The sequence below is a fragment of the Mus caroli genome, chromosome 8 (genome assembly GCF_900094665.2).
Source record: "Mus caroli chromosome 8, CAROLI_EIJ_v1.1, whole genome shotgun sequence".
In the NCBI taxonomy this organism is placed as follows: Eukaryota; Metazoa; Chordata; class Mammalia; order Rodentia; family Muridae; genus Mus; species Mus caroli.
In genome coordinates, this window is record NC_034577.1 from 9,828,358 (window position 1) to 9,831,018 (window position 2,661).

The 2,661-nt window shown below is 52.2% G+C and overlaps 1 protein-coding gene across 1 annotated transcript in view; it reads left to right on the forward strand.

The window, feature by feature from the left end:
- Positions 1 to 2,661, forward strand: part of Tfdp1 (transcription factor Dp-1) — a 36,267-nt gene that overhangs the window by 31,287 nt on the left and 2,319 nt on the right. The window contains exons 5-7 of the mRNA XM_029480666.1: positions 454 to 575; positions 1,464 to 1,773; positions 2,080 to 2,148. Coding sequence (XP_029336526.1) covers positions 454 to 575; positions 1,464 to 1,773; positions 2,080 to 2,148 — 501 coding nt within the window. The remainder of the gene's footprint in view (positions 1 to 453; positions 576 to 1,463; positions 1,774 to 2,079; positions 2,149 to 2,661) is intronic.

A 2,661-nucleotide genomic window follows, 5' to 3' on the forward strand; every position in this document is an offset into this window, starting at 1 on the left:
CCTTCCTTCCTTCCTTCCTTCCTTCCTGGTAACTTTTATACTTTAGAGGGGCGGTTTTATCCTTGCCTAGCTTGTTAAGAGGAAATAAACCAGCAATGTGTTACTGCCCTGTGAGTACTCCTAGCTATCAGTAAGTTGCCTCCTTGTCACTATCGGTTTTCTTGCCGTAGGAAGCCTGCCTTGGCCTGCTCTGTCTTCTCGAGCNTGCCTACCTGGTTGAGACCTTGATGTTCTTTTAGATGTACAGGTGTCTGAGCTGTGTGGGGTAGTGCCACAGCAGAGCAGCTGTAGTTAACACTGGCGGTGCTCTTGCTGTTGCTACGTTGGGGCACGNGCAGAATTCTCTGCTGCTCTCTCCCTGTGGCTGACAAGGAGCCTCAGTGGCTGCAGAAGGAAACCGTGGTACTGTGATGGAGACAGGCCTGATTGTTCTGAATTCTCTCTTGACTATAGGTGATTGGCACGCCTCAGAGACCGGCAGCATCCAACACTATTGTGGTAGGAAGCCCACACACTCCCAACACGCACTTTGTGTCCCAGAACCAGACGTCTGACTCCTCACCTTGGTCTGCTGGGTGAGCACCCCCACCCCAGTTTGGCAGCTGCTGAGAATGTCCCCTTTGTCCTCTGGCCGTGTGTCACATGGTCTGTAGTGGGGGTCCCTGAGCAGAGAGAGCACAGAGCTCCCATCTCACCTCTGACAGGGCCACAGAGAGAACACCGGTCGCTAATACGACACAAACGCTTAGAAAGTGTCAGAAGATCTGATCCCAGGGCTCTATCCCATGCATGGTCTGTCCCTCCAGGGCAGTACTGCCACTGAGACGTAGCAGATGTGGAAGTGAAGTGACTCTCTTTAAAGCTCACCAGTGTGTCACATTTTAAAAACACTGTTGTGAAACCCTGTCTCTCTTGCTTCAATTTCAAATCATCTGTGCCCCAAACTCTGCAGAGAAATGTAGCGACTGTTCCCGGTGTGACCTAGTGAGGGCGACACAGTTGCTGTGCCTCCCGACCTGAAGCTGCACCACGGTTCCCACTTGACACATGTCCATCAATCTAAGCATCTGCCTTATGTCATGGTAGCTTGCCAAAATTACCCCTGGAAATTCCTAAGTTTACACTAAAATGTGCCGTGCTCTGATGCCAGCAGACGCCTTTAGAACAGTGGTGCCTAGTGTGTGGTCCGGATCAGACCCATGCTGATTTCTGCCCTTCGGATGTCTGTCCATCTTCCCTGACATTTAAAGGCACAGGTGTGTGAACTGGCCTCATACGTGTTCTTTTCTGACCTGAGAAACACTGATACTTGCCAATGTCCTTGATATATCAGGGCGGAGTCCCTGCTACCTATGGTGGGGCTGTGGGAAAAATGGGCCTCTGCAGCCTTAGGCCTTCTCTGAAAATGACTTTGCTTCTGGCTCCCGTGACTACTAACGNTATCTGTTTTTCTGGTGTTTAAGGAAGCGGAACAGGAAGGGCGAGAAGAATGGCAAGGGCCTGCGGCATTTCTCCATGAAGGTGTGTGAGAAGGTGCAGAGGAAAGGAACCACCTCCTACAATGAGGTGGCTGACGAGCTGGTGGCAGAGTTCAGCGCTGCNGACAACCACATCCTACNAAACGAATCAGCTTACGACCAGAAGAACATCCGGCGGCGTGTCTANGATGCCTTAAATGTGCTAATGGCCATGAACATCATCTCCAAGGAGAAGAAGGAGATCAAATGGATCGGCTTGCCCACCAACTCAGCTCAGGAGTGCCAGAACTTAGAGGTGCACTGCCTAAACAGGCTTCCATTGTCCTTGGTCACTTGAGAGGGCTATACCAGGTGGCTGAGTGGATGTGATGATGCATTTAATAGTCCCTGTTACAAGACAGTTTTTACGTGTGTATGTGTGTGTGTAAGAAAGGAAAGGGTCAGCATGCTATGGAAGTTACAGGAACACTGGCCTTCATCTAGAGCTTCGGCTGTGTCTGTCTGTACACGGTAGCTGTGCTCTTGGTGAAAGTGCCTATGGGCCTGGCAGAATGGGTTTGTCAGTGTGNGTGCTGATTGCCCNTCCTCACTGTGTCTGCAGGTCGAGAGGCAGCGGAGGCTGGAGAGGATCAAACAGAAGCAGTCACAGCTCCAGGAGCTCATCCTGCAGGTACNGCCTTTCTGAGTGTCCCCATGTCCTCCTTGGAAACAGGCTGTTGGCCACACAGACCTTGTTCTCAGAGAGCCTTGACTGTGAGCATAAGCTCCTTGGCGTGACATCCAATGCACCAGGCATGTCATGCACTCTGTAGATGTTGGGCTTCATGGTTACTGCCCAGGGAAAGCATGGTGGTTAAGGTTGTCCGTGTTCATGTGAAGTGGCCCTGGGAGTTGGACTTCTCATAAGAGACCTGGGGATTCAGTGAAGTTAGTGTGTGCAGGGCTCATGGCAGAGCAGATTGAGATGTGCTAGAACCTTCCAGAAGGCGTAGCCATGGTACTANGGGGTGACTGGCTACCAGCCTGAGGTGAACATAGCATTCAGAGTGGGAGGAGCCAGCATCATCCCAGCCCCTCACCAGGCCTTGCTACCTCCCTGAAGTGATGTGACTGGTGGAGGAGTGGAGTTGGGGCCCGGTGACGGTGACGTGCCCTCCCTCCCTCCCTCCCTCCCTCCCTCCCT